Source organism: Dysidea avara, chromosome 4 (genome assembly GCF_963678975.1).
Source record: "Dysidea avara chromosome 4, odDysAvar1.4, whole genome shotgun sequence".
Taxonomy (NCBI): domain Eukaryota; kingdom Metazoa; phylum Porifera; class Demospongiae; order Dictyoceratida; family Dysideidae; genus Dysidea; species Dysidea avara.
Genome location: NC_089275.1, coordinates 42,937,691 through 42,956,394, shown reverse-complemented (window position 1 = coordinate 42,956,394; position 18,704 = coordinate 42,937,691). Strand labels below are relative to the sequence as shown.

The 18,704-nt window shown below is 37.4% G+C and overlaps 4 protein-coding genes and 1 long non-coding RNA gene across 8 annotated transcripts; 2 read left to right on the top strand and 3 right to left on the bottom strand.

Annotated features, from left to right (window-relative positions):
• Positions 1–4,165: 4,165 nt before the first annotated feature.
• LOC136253876 (uncharacterized) lies at positions 4,166–6,566 on the bottom strand. The gene is made up of 3 exons (XM_066046536.1): positions 6,546–6,566; positions 4,761–6,465; positions 4,166–4,329 (listed from the first exon to the last, which is right to left on the bottom strand). Exons 1-3 carry the CDS (start codon positions 6,564–6,566, stop codon positions 4,166–4,168), a joined length of 1,890 nt encoding a protein of 629 aa, XP_065902608.1.
• Positions 4,301–17,569, top strand: LOC136252268 (uncharacterized). 3 transcript variants are annotated; one of them, XM_066044682.1, is made up of 8 exons: positions 4,301–4,716; positions 4,878–5,061; positions 12,133–12,239; positions 13,211–13,546; positions 15,089–15,436; positions 15,488–15,641; positions 16,845–16,939; positions 16,996–17,568. In XM_066044682.1, exons 3-8 carry the CDS (start codon positions 12,189–12,191, stop codon positions 17,314–17,316), a joined length of 1,305 nt encoding a protein of 434 aa, XP_065900754.1. In that variant the 5' UTR covers positions 4,301–4,716; positions 4,878–5,061; positions 12,133–12,188; the 3' UTR covers positions 17,317–17,568. The 3 variants fall into 3 exon arrangements, with proteins under 3 accessions (XP_065900754.1, XP_065900753.1, XP_065900752.1); XM_066044681.1 differs by having other exon boundaries at positions 4,301–5,061; XM_066044680.1 differs by lacking the exons at positions 4,301–4,716; positions 4,878–5,061 and adding an exon at positions 11,611–11,765 and having other exon boundaries at positions 16,996–17,569.
• Positions 7,723–10,060, top strand: LOC136252267 (uncharacterized). Its single transcript, XM_066044679.1, has 2 exons — positions 7,723–8,116; positions 8,245–10,060. Exons 1-2 carry the CDS (start codon positions 7,811–7,813, stop codon positions 9,856–9,858), a joined length of 1,920 nt encoding a protein of 639 aa, XP_065900751.1. The 5' UTR covers positions 7,723–7,810; the 3' UTR covers positions 9,859–10,060.
• Positions 9,829–11,550, bottom strand: LOC136252269 (uncharacterized). The gene has a single exon (XM_066044683.1). The coding sequence runs from the start codon at positions 11,492–11,494 to the stop codon at positions 10,004–10,006; it is 1,491 nt and encodes a 496-aa protein (XP_065900755.1). The 5' UTR covers positions 11,495–11,550; the 3' UTR covers positions 9,829–10,003.
• On the bottom strand, positions 13,119–15,051 carry LOC136252274 (uncharacterized). Of its 2 annotated transcripts, none has more exons than XR_010699438.1 (2): positions 13,426–15,051; positions 13,119–13,371 (listed from the first exon to the last, which is right to left on the bottom strand). It is a non-coding gene; the product is annotated as an uncharacterized lncRNA (long non-coding RNA). The 2 variants fall into 2 exon arrangements; XR_010699439.1 differs by having other exon boundaries at positions 13,441–15,051.
• Positions 17,570–18,704: the final 1,135 nt, after the last annotated feature.

Genomic DNA, 18,704 nt, shown 5'->3' with positions numbered 1-18,704 from the left:
CCTTTCCCACATAAGGGAATGGGGGTGAGGAGGCATTTACCCCAAATGCCTCATCCTGGATCCACCAATGCAGTAACTACGAATGTCTGTCTGGGAATCAATCCTATAGTGCTCTCTATCTAAACCAAACACATAATAAGTGCATGCATGATCAAGATACAGTGAGACCCTCTTTTAATCTGGACCTCTATTATCCAGTGTCGGACAGCCTAAATTAGTCATGTAGCTTGTAGTTAATTGACCATAATAAAAAATGGTTTAGACGAAAGCACGTTGTGAGATGTTAATACATTTTTACAGCCCAAGGCCAAGGTATAATTGTCTATCAATAACATAGTGCAGGGGCATAGGGAGGGGGGCTCTAAGGGGTTCAGGAACCCCCATGTAAAGTTTAGACTTCTGAGTTTACAGCACCTAGGACCTAACACACTATTTAGTGTGGCAGAACAAAACAAGCAAGTAATATAGTGTATGGCGCAGCACAACAATTGATAAAGCTTGCATTCATCTCTCAAGGAAGAGTTTACAGAGGTAACATGAGCCCTTGAAAGATCGATATACTCTAATAAAGTAGTCACGTCTATTCTAAATAGAACATGCATGTAAATATCCATAATTATCTAGATTAGTGAAGACATTCTAGCATTAAATGCAAAACTTAGCATGACCTTAGACTGCTATAGCTTTGGTGTGCAGTGTTTTAAGATATAGAACTCCAGTAATTTATCACTTGTGTTATGCAAAATGAAATCATGCAATGCATATTTGTAGTTAGCTACCAGTAATGTTTTGATTGTAAGTCATTCCATTCGTATCAGTGGATTCTTGGTTCCTATACCAGAGAGAAAACTATCACTTACTGTAGAGATTACAATATGTGTCTCTATGTGTTATGCTGTCTGTTTCCACTAGGTATAGCTTTACCTAGTACTAGGGGCACTTATATATGCACGTACTTTTTTTCAAAAAATATGTGACCGGATCTGTGCAAAAGGGGTCTTATATCCTTTCCAAGTATGATGAGTCATAACTCATCATGTGTTTACCCTATTGTCTTAAAATTACATCCAGGTATAGTGCTTAGGAGTGTAAAGTGACCTAATTTCAGGATGGTACCATAACTCACAAGTCAAGTAATGGATGGCCAAGTATAGTCGTACACGCAATCGGAAAGGCTATAAGACCTCTTTTCACAGATCCGGTCACATATAGCAATTTGTTGAGTTTTGATTCATTAAATATTAAAAGTCTGTCAGTGGCCCAGACCCCTGCTTCTGGTAATTCAATACTGCTGTTGAAACCCCCTTTCAAAAAATCCTAGCTCTGCCCCTGATGGTGCTGCATGAAGAGTATAGGTGTTGCAGTTTCTATTGTTGCACAGGAAAAGAAGCGATATCCATAGCTACCAGCAAAACACACTGAGGATAAACTAGATACAGCTTGAAGAGTTCAGCTACACAAGAGTTTAGCTAAAGAACAGTCAACCTGTAAAGAGTTTAACTACGTACATATAACCAGATTGATTGATTTATTGTTTAGACTCCAGTAATCGACTATAGCTGTCCTTCCTTACAAGAGTTTAAAAAAGTAGCTACAAAACAACAAACACTCACACTTCACTAAAGCTCACAAAATACACATACACAAAAATACAATGAAAGTACTTACAAAAAATAATAGAAAATAAAATTAATAAAGAAAATTACAATTTACCTAACAAACACATAATAATCAGTACAAAACTGCTATATTGGCCATGGTCATTTAAGTGGGAACCGTTCCACCATTGTGATGCCTGTTAGCGAAAGAAACCTTGTGAAAACGTATGGTTAGACTTCAGTAGAGAGTTCAGCTACAAACAAGTCACCCTGTAGAGACTTCAGCTGCAAAAGTCACCCTGTAGAGAGATCAGTTGTACAAACAAGTCACCTGCAGAGAGTTCAACTGGTTGCAAAGGAATTTTATGGTATAACTGAGATGGTATCAGGTGAGATCGATAAAGTGTGGTTTAGTCCTTATTAAAGGATGTGGTTATCGAACTAAATTGGTGGACTAAGCTGAATCCCTATGAAAATAGTGAACATCATTAGCTATACATGTGTTACAAAATTATACCAATTGTTCAGTAGCCAGTTATAATGTTTTGTCACTAGTGAGGTACCCCATACTGGCAGAGCAAGATTTATATTATGATTTCATTAGGGTAAACAGACCTGTTGGAATTTATGAGATAATGATAGCATGACATCTTTATACTAACTAATACTGACTCAGTATAATAAAATAATTATTTGCTCTGTATTTACTCAGTGCTAATTGTTCCTGCTTTAATTTATCACTATAACTCTAAGAATATTCAACAGGTACAGTAAGGCTGAACTTTTAACAGTTCACTGACTCTTTTAAAAAAGGAACCCAAGAAATTTCTTAGCTGGTAACATGTGGCAATATCATTTAAAACAGTCCAAAAGTCAGTGTGATATATTATGTAATGACTACATTTAGCTGACAGTCATATGATGCTAAGTACAGCTGTATGAGAATCTTAAGGGCCAAACCTAAACAGCAAAGTAAACATTATGGGAATGGATAAATTACATAAATAAAAATCAAGCCGGTCTAATTAACTATTTAATAATCACATCAACCATGCTTTTGAATTTTGTTGTAAGATACAAAATGATTGAACCTTGACGTTCCTCTACTCATGTTATATAACACTTTCAGGAATCATTTATAGCGCACTGTGGAACAATAAAGTTGAAAGTTCATCTATTCTGGGTGCTGAAATGTTATCATGCTCAGGGGCATATTTTTTCAAAGGGGTTCCAGACTGGATAGTGAATTATGTGATGCAGGGGTCTGGGGCACAACCCTCAGTCACTGACAGATTTTAAGCATCAAAATTTACTAGTATACTCTGCTATCTTTAATGTATGTGTAATTGCATATAGCTCCCATTATGTCCCATCTACTATGGTTTAATATGGGTGGTCAGGACTATTGCAGTGATCCAAATAGCTATATCCAAATTCTCCAGTCAAAAGCTTAAAATAATGTTTTAATGTATTTTAAATAAATTATGCTTGCAATCCATTATGAATGTTCTATTAGAGTAATTACAATAGAACAGCTAGTGTCACAGAAATGTTGAACAGTTACATTGGAGAAATGAAGAAATAACTTGTGAATCACATTATTGCACAAATTTTTTGAAATCGGTAAGCCATATAATTGTTAATTTTGCTCTATTTCGTGCAAGAGAACATTGTGCAGGGTTGTACATTAAACCAAGACCTGATAATCAGTAATATTACTCTCACAAGCTCTATTCAATGCAGACAAGTGATTTTTTCATCCATTATTATAGTTTACAGTGTATACAGCTTTTATGATCCACAAACTGTACTAGAGGAATTTCTCTATAATTATACAGTAGTTGCTCACTATGGAAATAAATATACACTGTAACATTAGTAATTAGTTTGTGATAATTATATAAATGAAACACGATGTCTGTAGTCATTCAGATACCACAGAATGCATCTTACAGAATTCAATTTGTGCTTGTTTGCAAAGTAGTTATAGCTTGATAACTTACCAGCGAGGGTAGGTAATGACCTGAAATTTTGTAGATCACTTCTGAAATTATTTCTGAAAGATGAAATATTTCCTGAAATTTGTGAGTTTGAAAGATGAAATTTGACTATTATTTTATTTATTCTATTAATCTAATTTGTCAATATGACAGGGTGGTGCCAAAAGACATAGAGCCTGTACAAGAAAGACATAGCCTGTATAAGGGTGCTTCCCTCAACACATACACTACTAAAATAACATTATGAGGACAAAGTATAACAAAAGTACACTACAAAGAAAAGAAGCAATACACAAAACAAACACATGCACAGAGACTCAAAAGTCAAGTACAAAAAGACGATAAATGGCACGACAAAAAGAATTTACAGATTTGATAGTGAGTGTACCAAGTGATACAGTGTTCCACAAAAATACAGCATTCACAAAAAAAAAGAATAATGGTGACTGTTGATAGAAGATGGTAAAGGTACTGTACAATAGATAGTTCATGGGCTCTGGTGCAGGAAGTATTGCAGTGACAATAATCAAAAATTTAAGAGATGCTCTGCTGTTGAGGATCTGAGATTCAGTTGTACAGTACTTTCTGTCTCCTGCTTCTCCACCACACAGCTTCCAGCACTCTAGACCGTTTAGTAACAATTGTCAGTTGATTGTCATTCTCCATACTGTCATCACCAGCACACACTGTAAAAACTGCAAGGTAGAAATAACCACAATGGTAAAAACTACCTAGATAATATATGGTTAATGCAACATTAAGTGAGTTAAATCTACTTTGTTGGATATATTTAACTATTTGAGTAATTTCAACCCATACTTAGTAGAAATAACTTTCAAACAGATTGGTTGTTTATCCTTCTTATAACTTAGGTACATTTGACTGTGTAAATAGGTTAAAACAAACTACAAAAATGTCAAAATAACCAAATTAAAAGTTACGTTCATATGATAGTTAGGTTAACTAAAAATCAAATGTTTCATGGTTATGTAAGTTTCAGATCTTCCATCAAAGAGTTTGTGCCCATGAAGTACAAAAGGACTTAAAAGATCTTGAAGACACACAATCGACATATTTGTGGTGTCACTGATGACATAAGAATGAAAATGATCGTCAAAGTAAATAGTCTGACAATGGTACACATGTAGCAGTAACAAATCACCCCCAACAACGTAGACATCAATTAAATGACCAAACAAGGGATCAGTTCCATCTGTCCCTATTATAACATAGCAATTGTTATTGCAATAGTTTATACTGTTTTTCTTAACCCACTTAGGATGGAAAACAGTGGCATCGTTGCTTATTGAAGGTATGGCTCGCTGGATGATGCTTCCTAGTTGGTGTGGCTGTTGTCCAATTGTACTAGGGCTACTGCCCGGACCACACTCAAAGCAAGACTGAAGCATGTTATCAGAAGCCAACTGATAACACATCCATCGCTGATGTCGACTTGCTAATGTGTAAGCAATATTCTTAAAGTTCCCCAAATGAGAAGCCTTTTTAAACAAGCTAAGTTTAGCTTCATGCCGCATAGTCCAATACCTGGTCATTGGTCCGAGTGCAACAATTTGGTCAGGATAATGAACAAGAAAATGAAACTTGGGTGTAATCACTGAACTTGAATGTAATGACTTGAAAAGAGAATGATGCTCCGCAATCAGTAGTTTTAGGACAGCACAATATCCCTTGGGTACAACAGGAGAAAACACAATATCAAAAATTTTTAGCAGTAAAAGAAAACACTGCCAGTGTTCATCTCCTTCAGGAACACAATCTCCCATTATCAAAGGGATAATTTGACAAAGAAGTAATGTTTGGGCAGCCGATAAATGAAATTTTTTATCATTAGACCCCAGCAATTCTCTAGTTATTATTCCTGGCCTGTCCATCTCATTTTTGCCATAATCAAAATTCTCAATACGGTGATTATATTCAGCTACAGTAATATATTTCTCATTCACACAATGTTTAACCAGTAGCTTGACCTCAAGTTGAGCAACACCTTCTAGGATATCATGCATAGCATCATGTGGTAAACCACCATCAAACATGGAAAAATTTTTTGCACACATCAACTTACTACGACGATTGATTCTGTATGTTTTAGAGTAATGATCTTTTAGATCTCCTTCAGCTGCATCCAACTCATCACATTGTCTCTTGTGTATTTCAGCAGTTCGTTGACAAAAATCACTTGACAAAAACTTGTCCTTATATGATGTAGTTTTGACCATACAAGTACGACAAAATCTATGTGAAAAAGAAAAAGACTCCTTGAATCCTCCCAAAAGATTACTAGCTAGATTATCAGCCAGAAAACACATTAAACCTCCTTTAAAGTTGCGCTGATGGCCACTGATGTTAACATTAATACCATGCGTAGTTAACGTATTCAAATCTTTTATAAATGGTTCAAGAATAGTGTCAATACCATATTTCTGAATTACAGGATGTGTTGCACAAGCAACTAAATTAATGCTCCTTAATGTAGATCGAAATTTAGGTGGAATGTTACCGAGAGTGAATAAAATGATGCCTAATTTATGTTTCTTGGTATGTGTGCCTAGGGGGTTACAAACTTCAAGCTCATCAAAGTAGGCAATTACTTGAAGTGCAAGTGGATCATTTGAAAATAATGGGTGATTGCAAGCTAATTCTCCATCACAAAAATCTTCAAGTTTATCATCTGATCTCCTGTGAGGATTATCAATGAATTCCAACAGACTGGAATCTCCCAGTAGTCTTTCAAGGGTCTTAAAAATAGGAATATATTGAAAAGAGTCGCGTTGTTCTACTAGCGATCTCTTAGTTCCTGAAAACCTTGCAGCATAAAAAGGTTCACCAACTAAAATCTCCTCTGGTTCCTATAGTAAAATAACAGATTGGTGTACGTTCATTCACCGTCCTTAAAACTTTATGTTTATAAGTGAATTTACCAAAATACTTGCATTAATGCATTTACCATAGTAATCTTAGTTACTGCTTCAACAGAGTATTATGTACTAGTTCAAACTTACCAATAAGCCAAGATCTTCTACAAAACACTTCTCTTGTTTATATCTTGTTTCCAAGCCAACAAAAGGATCGGCTAAGTCTTTAAACACACTGTCAATTTGTGTATCATCTATTCCAAGTGAAGCAAGCTTAGCACGAATACCACTGTGAAGAATTTGCACTGTGTGGGAAAAAACAGTCTTTGACCCTTCCATAACATCATCGATCGCTGTCTGAGACAAACGATGGTTTTCTTTTAATTTCAACAAATAAAGGGCGCTGGCTTTCTTTTGACGAATCGCATCAATGCCTAGCAAATGCTCCAGATCTGGATTGAAATCTTCATTTCCTATATACAATGGTATTTAATTAATGATTCATTAGAATGTGATGCCTTTATTAAAGCAATTGGGATTAGTTACTGCATCACAAGTTGCATGAGTGCTGCTAAGTATTCACAAAAGTTGGTTTTGCCACAAGGGATCATTAAATCCACTAGCTACTGGAACAGTAAACTATATGATGTGATCATCTTTACGACCCACTTTTATAACTCTATGACAGTATAAAGCAATAGTTGCAATGCATATGTACTCTACTATTAACTTTGACACAATTAATGTACTGTACAGCAAGCACAAATTATAATATATGTGCATTGTGTGTACACTATCGCAGGAACCATATTAGACCACCGTTACTGCATGGGAGACTGACATACAGTGTATAGCTACTATATACACAAACCTTGTTGGAAAGCGTCATCGTGAAAATTGAAAGAGGATATCTCAGGTTCATCGGAACAATTCAACTGTTGCGATGCTCTATGAACTCGAGACTGAATTATGCCGGAATCTTTATGCTTTTTGTAGATATGTTGATAGAGAGCTGAATATGACTTGGAAGTATTACTGCAACCACCGATTCCACACACAACTGAAAAGCGTGGATCACTGGAATGAACTAGTCGTAGGTGACTTAAAACTAGTCGTATATTAAGTGCCTGGAAAACACAAAGGGGGCACTTAAACCTTGCATATTGCCCGCTGGTACCGGCGCTAGAACTACTCGCCATCTGGAGTTTCTATCGGTAACACGACAATCATCACCACTGCTCTCAGGTAACTATAGAGTGTTTTCATCGCGTGATCTAAATTACGTAATTTTTCAAATCCGCCATTTGTCTGCACATGTGTTGCGTATGGAACAGGACTCATGCAGCGTTTATCGTTATACGCCGAAAACCTGCCACCTGATGCCAAAGACAGGTACCTTGCCAAAATCTCGGTTATTAATGGAACAGATCCTCTATCTGACGGCCTGTTTGGGGAAGAAGTGGATGTGACACCTCCCGTAGATGCGTGTGATTTGGTGTCCTACCTAGTACTACAGACTAGTTTCGTCACAGCTAAGCAGTTTAAAGCCCGTAAAGGCCTAGAGGCATATAACCAGTTTGTTTGTGGATGGGTGAAGGAGATTAAGACTCGTAAAGTTGCTGACAAGTATCTCACTACTGGTCGAGTGAGTAGCTATTTCGTACAACCTCTGGCTCTTTTTGCCAGCAACATCTACATGCATTTCTTGTACTATTATTACACTGCATTGTGTTGAATAAAAATGTTTAAACTCTTGTTTGTTCTAACGTGTAGGTCCGTCATTCACAACGGCTGAGAGAGACTCCATTGAAGTGTTGGGTTATCATTGAAACCACTGGTGAAATCTCCTGTGCACATTGTAACTGCATGGCAGGGCTAGGAGAAGTGTGCACACATGTTGCAGCATTATTGTTTTATTTGGAGGCTCTGTACCGAATGGAAGAAGTACAAACTTGCACACAACAGCAGTGTGGTTGGATAATACCTTCAGCATCAACAGCAGTTGAGTACTTGGAGATCAGAGATATTGACTTCACATCGGCACGAGGAAAGAAGAGAAAATTGGATGAAACGTTAGAGGGCAGTGAAACCAACTCAGATAGACCAGTTTCCAAAAGTGGTACATTACCAACAGACACAGAAATGGAGCAATTTTTTAACAATCTGAGCTTGTGTGATACAAAGCCAGCAATTCTATCATTAGTTCCACCACATTCAGATAGATATATTCCAAAAGCATCACTTTCAAATTTCCCCAAACCACTACCATCACTCCGTACTTCAGATAGCTGCAAACTAAATTACCCTGATTTGTTGAATGCCTGTGAAAAAGTTTCTATAGAAATAACTGATGACATGTCACAGGCTGTGGAGAAGGAAACAAGGAAGCAAAGTAAAACACCACTATGGTTTAAGTACAGGGCTGGAAGAGTTACTGCATCTCGGATGAAGGCAGTCTGTCACACTGATGTAACCAACCCGGCTCAGAGCTTGGTAAAAACTATTTGTTATCCTGATGCTTTCAGCTTTACATCCAAGCAGACAAGCTGGGGTTGTAGACATGAAAAGCAAGCCAGGGAAAGGTACGAAAAAACAGTTAAATCCAAGCATACAAACTTACATGTAGCTGAATGCGGGTTGTTCATTAATCCACAATGGCCTTACATTGGGGCATCTCCAGATGGCATCATCTATTGTGATTGCTGTCCCAAAGGTGTGCTTGAAATTAAATGCCCTTATTGTCATCGTGATGAGTCCATATCAGCTGCTGTTGCAAAGGATAAGAATTTTTGTCTTATTGAAGTGAATGGACAAATCAGCCTAGATCATGACCATGCCTACTATTATCAGGTGCAGACACAGATATTTGTTTGTGATGTTGATTATTGTGATTTCTGTGTGTGTACCTTCTCTGGGAATGAGGAGTCTACAATTCACATTGAAAGAATCTCCAGAAACAATGCGTTTTGGAAGAATGAATGTGTACCAAGAGCAGAAGCTTTTTTCAGGACTTGCTTGCTTCCTGAATTATTGGGTAGTTGGTACACACGACCCCTCACTACACCCAATGAGATTACAATTGATAGCAGTACTTTGGAAACTCATGGCCACAGTTCATCTCAGGGACATGTAGACAATTCTCAGTATAGCAGCAGTGTATCAGACGAAACCAGGCCACCACCTAGTCAAACGTTTTGTTACTGCAATGGCCCAGAAATTGGCGAGATGATAGGGTGTGACAATCTAGATTGTACCATTGAATGGTTCCATTTAAAGTGCTTAAAAATTAAGGCAGATTCTGTGCCAAAGGGAAAATGGTACTGCCCAGATTGCAGAATATTACCCAGATTCAGCAAATCAAAAGGGAAAAGAAAATCAAAGAAGTGATTATTAGTATACATGTAATAAAATGTTCACAGTGTATGTACATGAATAAAAATGTTTTCACTATGTATATAGTACATGAATAAAAATGTTAACAGTGTATGTACATGGATGAAAATGTTCACTATGTAGTAGTTAACAAAGTGTGCTATTCGAACGGAACAACGGAATCACATAGGTTGTTCAAGGCACAACAGACACGGACAATATGGTCTAGAATAGGCACTTCTTCATTTGCCCTTTTCGTTACAAAATTAATTGGTACAGTACTCCGCAAAATAGAGTATTTCTGCCTGACACAGCCAATCACCCGTTCAACATGAATACGAACATTTGCAATTTGCCTTGTGTCTTCGATTTCTATGGCTGAAAGCTGTTGTTTACCCCTAGTAAACGCTGGAATATGCAAACTAGCTTGCATTAAACCAACAGATTCGGCAATGTCAAATCCCCTGTCAGCCAAAACAACATCTCCAGGTAGCAACTTGCCTAAAAGACCACAATGGTCTGTTAGGTATTTATCGCTTACTTGGCCTCCCCAACATTTTGACACAAACGACACTACTCCTTGGGGTGTAATGCCAATAAGCACCTTTACAGTGTTATTATGCTTATAGTTGGACCAGGTGCTAGCTCGAGCTTGCAAGTTGGATGGTCGATCTATGAAAATCTCAAAGCAATCGATAATGATAGCAACTTTCTTCCCAAAAGAGGCTTGAAAGCAGGCTGGCATTGTTTTACCAAGAGCTTCACGGTCTGGCCACAATATCAAATTGCTTAGTCGTAAATCCATCTGCTTCAACCACTTTAAGAATATTCTAGATACTGTCGACGGTGAGACTCCAAAACGATATGCCAGATATTCCACTGAACTATTCATTCTTAACATGAGCAACACACACATGAACTCTTGAAATGGTGATAACTTGGTTACACCATCTGATGGCAGAGTCTTGAGCACATGCTCAAAAACAGCTTTTACAGTTTTGGCATTAGGCAAACCAGTGTGAGTCTTTGCAAAATCGTCATCTACTAAGCATTCTTCATTAAAAGTGAGTTTTTTAAGTTCCATTGTTAGAGATGTAGCATGCTCTTTACTCTTAGCAAGTTCCTTCTGCAGACTTTCAATCTTGCTTGAGCACTCACAACTGTCCACTGGTCTAAAGTACTGTCTTGCAATTTTTATTTGCTCTGTGGCAACTAGTCTAATCTCTTCTGCAACAATTACCTGGACTTCCTCTGCTACTAAAGTGGGCAACAATTCTTCTATCCTCTTCCACTTCTCTCTTTCTTGAGCTCTTCTCCATCTATCCACTGAAGCTGTGACATCCGCTGTATCAGCACTCCCATGTTCCTTGTGGCCAAGGTGCAAGGTGGGTAACCAGTCAGGATCCGTTGTATTATAGAGATAAGCCGGCTTGCCAGAATGGAAGTGCTTTTCACAAATCTTGTAATTGTGTAGTGCAGTTAGGTCTAAATCTGCCCTGGAAATAGCAGCCAAATATCCGTCTCTCCTCTTTTTCCGTAGTTCAAGTTCTGCTTCTCCGTATCGATCAGTCACAGTAGGAATACCGTAGAAAGATATTCCGCTGCCATTGTCAGAACGACTTGAACAGTCGACTATCGCGCATAACACCATTGCTACCTGTGCAACAAAATGGCGGCTTCGTAATTTCAATCACGTGATGAAAACTCTCTATAGGCTACCATGCACACGTGATAGCTAAAAAAATTGGCGGTGCAACTTGGCGCTCATATGGTGTTTGCCGCCTTTTTTGGTTTAGTGCTTTCAAGTTTGGTAGATTTGTTCAAGCTTGGTGGCCTCGTTGGTAGCTCAATAATGTCCGAGACGATGTCGTCCACTGACGTTGACCAGCTTCAGAGCGAGATTCCGAACGAACTCAACGAAAGTATGTGAAATTCTGAAAGGTACGTAACTAGCTAGCTATACTAAAGGTTAACTCATTTGGCACACAGCGAGGAACGGCGTAGTTGCAGACTATGTCTGTCTAGTTGAAGTGACAACAGCAGTTCTAATCTTAGTCAAAACTTACTAGCAGCCCTGTTGGATGCCCCGGCTGTACTCTCCAGGTCTCATTAACGGACTGGATTGCCTAAAAACATTGTACAGTACCCGGTCTTGTCACATAGCTTTAAAAATTGTTCACACAACTTGCCATCTTTCACGGCAAGTGTCTTCCACTTTGTCAGTATACATGTAGCTTGTTGATGTGTACAGCATTATACAGCAATGTGATTTTTTATTTTTTTTTGTAGAGAATTACATTGATGGTAAAGAATTCTTACAGTTGAGTCAGCAGGACTTGAAGGAAATGATACCTGCCATAGGCATTGTAAAGAAGCTGTTGAGGCTTATTTCAAAGGTATTTTAGGTGTATGTAGTAGCCGTCTTATTTATAGGTATATTTTTAAATTTATTTATTAATGTTTTACAGTACAAGTATTCACTGAAAGCCATAAAATTAATTACAGTATCGGAAAAAAGAAACAAACTATATTCCAGTGTAAAGCCATACTTAAGTAACCTAATTATTGCATCTGTGACTGGTCTCATGGGCTAGGCTTGAAACAGACTCTCAACAATTAGACAATGGCATGCAGAGAATGCTTTGAGGTATGCAGGGTTTTTACTCTGGTAAGACACCTTGCCACAAACTTTGACACATAGATTACATACTGGATTCCTAACAAGTTTAAGATTTCAGTCACATGGGCCATTGTCTAAACAGCTAAGACATGCATTGCTAGGATTCTCCCTCAGGAATGATGTAATAATCAGCCTCGGCTCGCATCAGTGATTATTCTTTGGGTTGTTTATCCACTGAAGAATCCTAGCACTGCATGTCTTACCTAGGCATTATCTGGTTCTTCTAAAGCTGGAGAGACTATTAACTTACAATTTTTGTATAAATCAAAAAGATTGCATGTGCACTAATTTATTAGAATATTTGCAAAGCACATGTAATAGTGGGTGATACATGGCTATTCTCAGTGTTAAATTTTTAGCTATAACCAATATCGTCTTCACCAGGGGAGATTTCAAGATGTTCTAATAGAGCAGTCCAATACTCTTATAGGAAAATCATTGCACTACCATGTATTTCACAACCACTTAGCAAGATCTTGAGAATTAGCACTGACCCGTACTCTGTATTTGCAATAAACGGTACTCATGTATGATAATTTTATGATGTTTAGGCATCCCACGTAGCTACGTATATACATTGTGAGTTGAGGCTGTATTTGATTGCTTGAAGTTTAATTGTTGACATAATATTATGTATGTAGTGTTCATGAAAAGTTTGCAGTAATTGTAAATATGATTTTTATATAGGATGATATTCCTGCTTTGTCATCTGTTGATACGTACAGTCCAACTCCATGTAGTGATCAAGGTTCGACATGTTCAACACAGTCTGTTGCTTCGTGTACATCAGGAAGTCTGTCCGCAAGCAGTTTTGAAATACCTTCTCACTGGAGACCAGAGACGGATGCCTGTATTAAGAGAAAGGAGCTAACACGAGAAAGTCGGAATGATATTGTTAGAACCTTGGTTACTCTTACAATTTCTAAAGTGGGTTCGAAGCCATCCAGAAGCAACTGTGAGCAGGTTGCCAGACTCCTTATCCTTAAATATCCATATATGAAGGATGATATAGGTGATGGCTATGTAAGTTATGTTATGCAATTGTACACATATTAAAGAGTATAATTTGTACATTTAAATAGCAATAACTGTCTATTTTTAATTTTTCCTATCCTGAGTGCTGTGTTTTCCATACAGCACGAATTTGTGGTGCTTTAATTAATACTTGGATGGTTTTGCATGGGAGGAACAATGGGTATAAATACTCGTGCATATTGTATGCACTCATTCAGAGATAAAACAGTTTGTTTACCACATATCTATGGAATAACTGCCATATTAACAAAACAACACACATTTTGTCATTGTATGGCCAATGGAGTACAACTGCCGCCGTTGATCCTCCCGTGCAAAGTACACAATATGGTAGTGATTTTTGTAACTTCACGTGTGCAATCTAAGTTGCTATAGTGCATTAAATTCTGGCATTTTCTAGCAATGCATAGCATTTGCCACATGGTTATATTCAGCTGAACACTGGTGGAATGATTACTAGATGATGATGTATTGTCCTCCAAGTTTCCATCCACTATATTTGTACTTGTATTTCGTTTTTTGTAATTAGTTTGTGTACGTTTTTGTATGGAAGAACAGCTATACCGAATATTGGAGCTAAAATAATAAGCAAGAATACAAGTACTGTGGACTGTATACATGTACTGCAGATTTACGCTACAGTGGATTGGTTGCTTCTTGCAACATTGGAGAGTAAAATGCATAGAGCATGGTATGGCTTCTTACGTGGCAATTAGCCAAAAGATACAGAAATTTTGAACCAATCCGATATATTCCGATATGTTGAATCTAAACACCGATACTGATCTGATATACCGATATAAATTTAGAAACCAAATGGAGATGTCAAATTAAACTATATTTATGCACTTATAACCACTGTAAGATCACTGGCAATGCTTCGTTGCCTATGGTGGTGTGGCCTCTATTATGTGGCCTCTATTATGTGGCCCAGACAACAAATATTTTAATGGATACTCCTGCTAAGATTACTCTCCATTTTAATGGCTGGTTGTTCTAGGTTGTATTCTCTGGTTCATTCCATGGTTTCTTTTAAAACTCACTAATTTGATTGTTGATTGTATGATTGGTAAACGTTATAACAATAAAACAGTAGCCATGTGTGTGCACTTAGATGGCTTCTCGTAGCATAGTGTTTTGCAATAAGCAAGAAAGTCACTGTTTCCCAGTCTTGTTAGCTGTATTACATCGCATAGTCAGTGCACACTGTCTTTAAGACAGCCCAGTTGTACTGTATATCGGTATATCGTATCGGTTTTGGCAGTAATATTGATCCCTACCGATATTGACAAAAGTCTCCGTACCAGCAACCAATATGATATCGGTGTATCAGTACACCCCTACTAGAAACACAATTTTAATAATAAGAACTTTGTACTTCGGCCATGTACAGTTAAATCTTTAGCATATCTCATGCTTATTTTGACAATTTTCTGAAATTTGATGGCATCTTTTAAAATTATATTATATATACTTCTTGTATTTGTATGATGTATGAATTTGCTCTTATGTGAAAGTTTATTGCTGCAGACTTCATGGGTGGACAAAATGATTGAAAGAATCCGAAATTTAATCAAACTGGACAGAAAGAGAGGAGTTTCCATTGATCAATCACCTGCTCCAAAAAGAAGTAATAACAAGGACAAACTTCAAAGAAGGTACCCACTAACTCAGAACTCACCTATTGTGGATTTGGAGACTTTTGAAGAACACAACAAGGCTATGGTGGAAGAAATGAAAAATCGTACTCCTCGTGACCGGGTATTGCTTCCATTAATGAAAACCACTTTTCAGAATCAATGGGTTTATGTACGGAAAGATGCCACCAGTGTTAAGTCTATCATTACTGAATATCCATGCCTCAAATTTCCAGCAATTGTAAGCATGTACAGTAATATTGTTAAATGTTTATGTTGTTATTGTATACAGTTGGAGCAAGAATTAGCTATGATAACAGGGAGAGCAAATGTAAAAGATTCTTTTCTGAGGGAATGGGCTCGATATGTTCCAGCTATCATTGCATTGGGCAAAAAAAGCTCTAAGAAGAACGTCAAAGAAGTGCTGAAGACTGCTCGTGAAGAAGGTACAGTGTGACTGCTATTATTGCATATCATAGAAGTCTGTATTTAAAGTAATATCTTATGACCATGTCTGTTGGTAGTGATCCACCAATAAGAGATTTAACCGATTATCTGATACTTGAATTACATACTGGCCGATACCGATAACCGATCCGATGTTTATATTTACTCAATTTCTACATGTTTTATGCAATATTGCAATATATTTCCTTAATTTCTGTCTTGATTTCTTAAATATAATGTTAGGGTCAGCAAAATTAATCTGCCAAAACATCTACTAATAATTACCGATATTTCCAAAATTTGGCCGATAAATCGATTTCTGATGCTTTACCGATTAACCGGTGCATCACTATCTGTTGGTACAATTCAAAGTCTCATTTCTTGTTGAAGTCATGTTGTTTTACAGAGTTTTAATAGGTACTTGGTACATGAGGTTTAAAACACAATTTGCAAATAGTATACAGTGAATGTGTTTGAAGTCTAAATAAAATTACTCAGAAGGTGTCAAACTATTTTTATGGCCAGCTAGTAGGTCTCTTTGTGGATTGTAAGATCTCAGAGGAGGGTGGACAAGCGCACGTGAGTGCATACATTTGTATTAAAAGTATAACCAAGCCTTCAGCGAAGTTTAAATGGGTACCATTCGAAAGTGTGCTTCACGTTTAGTATATTTAGCCGGTCTGCCCCACTCTTCCCCACTATTCCCAACACGTAAATCACCCTTGAATTTATAGAAGATCACGTGTGCAGTAAGTTTGTCGGTGGAATCGATGCGTTGCACTCTAGCGACACCTTATAAGCTTCTATTCGAGCCCAACAATCGTTGAAGAAGGTATTATGATATACAATATGCCTCCTATGCTCGCTCCCATGGAATTAAAGAAAGGAAAGCGGACGCCGCTAGCGTGTCCTCATGGAGAATCAAGCAGGAAATAGGACATCTTTGTACTCATTTTCTTCCGTTTGTCACAAAAAGCACAAGATAAATTAGTGTGGCTGTTGCTAAACAGGTTTTATCACTTCATTTTAGTCTTGGTATTAGAAATATTCAATTAACGGTAATAATTTTCAATAGCGCTTATATCGTGTCCACCCTCCTCTGGTAAGATCTCTTTGTCTTCCAATGGTCAAAGCACACTATGCATGCCATGTTCTAAAGCACATGACCATTGTCATTAATGTATTTTTATTTCTACTTTCAGATGGTGATGATATTTTAGCTCTGAGCATACTAGTGGAGTTGTTAGCTCCGAAAAATGCCAAAGAGACGATCAAATTTGTTTACACGGAGTATCAAGTATGGTTCTATGAATAATGAAACTGCAACTATGATATTTATTGTTTCTTGTGTAGATATCCACAAGAGTAGAGGATGCAGCAAAGTCACAGACATCATATGCAGCACCACGAATAGGAGGGTACCTTGGTGTAGGTCCAGATGACCAATTTTTTGTTTTTGTGGAAAACATGACTCTCTGTCAGTGTTCAACATTGCCAGATGCCATCTTTCTTACGTTTTCAGCATACTATTCATTTTACCTTGAGTACTCAACCCAAACCAAAAGCTTTATGTGGTTTCTTCAGGATTATATCTTCTCCTATCCTGATAATACTGACCGCAGTGCATCATATTTGGCAGTCACGTCAGATATTAAACGTAACCTGTGTACATAAATATATCTATTGACAAACAAGACTGTACTCATATATAACATCTTTACAGGCTGTACTAGTTATGTTACGTATATGCCATGTTGTAAAAGTCTATATATTTGTTCATGATTACTGTTACTAAGAGATAATATTATGTTGTCACTATGTAAACAATTACAAGACTGTTGTTTAATCCTTGATGACGATTTGTGACTTGTATACTATGTGTGATAAATACTAAAGGATTTATAATATGCTACCAATTCACAGAAAGCAAACAGTGGTGAGGCAGGTTATCATCTAGGTACAAACAACAACAACACAACCAATTGTAACAGTCATTATTACCAACCATATGGTATAAGTAACTTTCTGGATGGTTATCATAGCTAATTATAAGGAAGGTAAATAGTTCATTCTGTAAGTAGTAACTAACCACTGGTATTGTGGTTAACACCACCACTAACTGCAGGCTTTTTAACCTAATACTGAAGTGGTTACTTTAATTCCTGCTATAGTTAAAGCAACACCTGGTGGTTATTATTACCTGCCTTGATGGAGGTACTTTCAACCCACACAAAGTTGTTATAACATTTTGGATCTTGGTTGATGTTACCAACCTTAGGTTAAAGTTACCTCTTCACATAGATGGTTCCTATAACCTTTAAAATAAATGGTTACTTCTACCTAAAATTTTGGTTACCTGAGTTTCTGGTAAAACTACCCATTTTTTTGGGTTAAATCTACCTTTCAGTTTTTACAGTGCAACCAGTCAATTGATCATCATTCTCACCCTGTACATTTTCATCAATATCATCATCACTAGCATCAAATCAGTCTCTGAGTTCGACCCTGACTCTAAGTGATGCAACTTTGCAGGCGTTGAAGAGACAGAGGCATCATTTCATGGACCATCTACAATGCTCCAGATTCCTCCCTGATATCTGAAGGGCACAATTTCAGTCAATTAAAATGGACCACTAAACGCTGCCTCCTACCTTGGCAGCGCTTAATCCTATAAGTCACATCAAATATTTCCTTAAGAATCTTGAAGGGTCCACTCCAAGGGCGATGTAGCTTCTTACAATAGCCACGAGGAACAACAGACCTATACAACATAACCAAATCCCCCACATTGAAGGGCTTGCCATGCCTTTTACGATCGTACAACTCATTCTGCTTATGCATATCTTGCTGTAGTCCCATTCTTCTCTGCACCTGACAATAGGCCTCTTGTATAATCCTACCCTGCTGAGATAAAAATCATTAACATTCTCTGTAATCTTACCAACTTCACACAGCAGGTCTACAGGTATCCTTGCCTTTCTCCCAAACATAAGAAAGAATGGAGAATATCCAGTTGTAGACTGAATACTGGTATTATATGCCATACAGGTAGCCCTCAGGTG